Below are 2,200 nucleotides of genomic sequence, written 5' to 3'. Positions count from 1 at the left end.
TCATTCTCTTGGTTGTTGTGTAAGTGATCAAGGTGTGGTTGCTTAGTGGATATCCTCAGGGTTTCTGAGAAGACTGGATGTAGCTCTGGTTTGGAGTGAACCAGTATAAACAATTGTGTACAATCTCTCTATCTCTAACTCTTTAAATTCAGTTTATTTGTTGTTTGCTGGTATAAACAACCGATTGTTTCTACGAAACAACCGATTGTTTTTCTGGTATTACAGCTTTTGCTTGCTGTTTTTGCTAACTGAATTGCTGAATCAATTGGTTTCTAAGATAAATTCATTCTAGCTTTGAAAAGTTTGTGAAAACTCTTTTAAACAGTTCACCCCCCCTCTAGTTTAAAGCCATCTTTTCTAACATCTAAGAGGTCCAACACTTGACTGGGCGGATGACAGGTTTATCTCGTTTCCTATCAGCCAGTGGAGACAAAGGTTACCCGTACTTCCAGTGCTTAAAGAAAAGTAATCATTTTGTATGGACCTCTGAGTGTGAGGAAGCTTTCGTGAAATTGAAGGAGTACTTGGCCAGTCCTCTTGTGCTCAGCAAACCCGTGGCCAATATTCCTCTCCGCCTATACTTCTCTATCACAGATCGCGCAATTAGCTCAATGATAGTATAGGACCAGAACCAGGTTCAAAAACCAATCTACTTTGTCAGCAAGGTGCTACAGGGGCCCGAAGAGCGTTACTAAGTGATTCTGAAAGCTGCACTAGCGATAGTGTTTACGACCAGTGGCTACGACACTATTTCCACGACTTCACCGTCATTGTAATGACTGATCTACCTATCCACAAGGTTTTACAGAAGCCTGACATAGCAAGACGCATGGTACGGTGGTCGGTTGAACTGTCTGAGTTTGACATCCATTACAAGCCCAGAGGGCCGATCAAAGGCCAGGTATATGCCAATTTCGTGGTTAAGTTGGTGTCTGGGGATCCCCACCCAGATCCCAAAGGCTTTTGGTGGATATTGTCAGTAGATGGTTCCTCCAATCAGCAGGGTAGTGGAGCTAGAGTTATCTTAGAAGGACCCAACGGCCTGTTGATTGAACAATCTTTGAAATTCACATTTAAAGCTAGCAATAAGCAGGTCGAGTATGAGGTGCTGATAGCCGGGATGCTGTTGTCCCAGGAGTTGGGAGCTCAGAACTTGCTGGTGAAGATCGACTCTTTACTTGTTACTGAGGAGGTTATGGGAAAATATCAAGCTAATGACCCGCAATTAGCAGCATACCTTAAGTACGTCATGTTGTTGTAAGACGCCTTCGTTGAGTTTGAACTTGTGCAGGTTCCGAGAGAGCAAAATTCCTGAGCGGATCTCCTAGCCAAAGTGGCTAGCTCGGGAAAGGGAAATAGGAAAATATCGGTGATCCAAGAAACTTTCAAGGCCCCTAAAATGGCGGGAGAGGACCCGCCTAGGGAAGTCTTGCTGGTAGGCGCCTAGGTAGGAAGGAGCCACTGGTCATTGACCCAGGAAACGCTGAAGGTACCCCGAGTAGGGGCATGCGATGTGTTGGGGAAGGAGGTGGTGACCATCTCTCCCGGTAGTATGTTCGATACCTAGATTACTCTTTACCAGCTCTATCTAGCCGAAAATTTACTTCTCGATGAACCCACAGAAGGCAAGGCGATAAAGAGAAATTCAGAAAAGTACACGATGATTGATGGCAAGCTGTTTTGTCATGGGTATGCTCACCCTGTTCTTTTCTATATTAGCGAGGAATAGTGCACCCGTGTGATGACCGAGTTGCACGAAGGCATCTGTGGAAGTCACATTGGAGGCCAGACACTAGTGTTGAAAGTCATCCGAGCCGAGTACTATTGGACGACGATGAAAGAAGATTGTGGAAGGTACACTTAGCGATGTGAGCAGTTCCAGAAACACGCTGATTGGCACCACACACCGGTAGAGAAGGTGCGGTCAATTTATAGCCCGTGGCCATTCCATACCTGGGGAATAAACATTCTAGGTCCTTTCCCTCTGGCCATACGTAAAATGAAGTACCTTCTGGTGGCTATTGAGAACTTCACCAAGTGGATTGAAGCCGAGCCCGTTGCCTAAATCACCACTCACAAGGTACAACATTTTGTATGGAAGAACATAGTATGTCACTTTGGAGTTCCCAGACATCTGGTGTCAGACAACGGAACACAGTTCGTTAGTCAGTAGCTAGGCAAACTATGCTCGGAGCTCAGA

The 2,200-nt window shown here is 45.5% G+C and overlaps 1 protein-coding gene across 1 annotated transcript; it reads left to right on the top strand.

The window, feature by feature from the left end:
* The first annotated feature begins 775 nt into the window (after positions 1-775).
* Positions 776-1,261, top strand: LOC137817541 (uncharacterized). The gene has a single exon (XM_068620825.2). It carries the CDS (start codon positions 776-778, stop codon positions 1,259-1,261), a length of 486 nt encoding a protein of 161 aa, XP_068476926.2.
* The last annotated feature ends 939 nt before the right edge of the window (positions 1,262-2,200 follow it).

The sequence above is a fragment of the Phaseolus vulgaris genome, chromosome 7, assembly GCF_051622355.1.
Source record: "Phaseolus vulgaris cultivar YP4 chromosome 7, ASM5162235v1, whole genome shotgun sequence".
NCBI classification, from domain to species: Eukaryota; Viridiplantae; Streptophyta; class Magnoliopsida; order Fabales; family Fabaceae; genus Phaseolus; species Phaseolus vulgaris.
This window is presented reverse-complemented; position numbering and strand designations above follow the sequence as displayed.

What these genes read in the sequence shown, in the direction of transcription:
- LOC137817541 (XM_068620825.2), top strand. Translation starts at nt 776, where the DNA reads ATGACTGATCTACCTATCCACAAGGTTTTACAGAAGCCTGACATAGCA.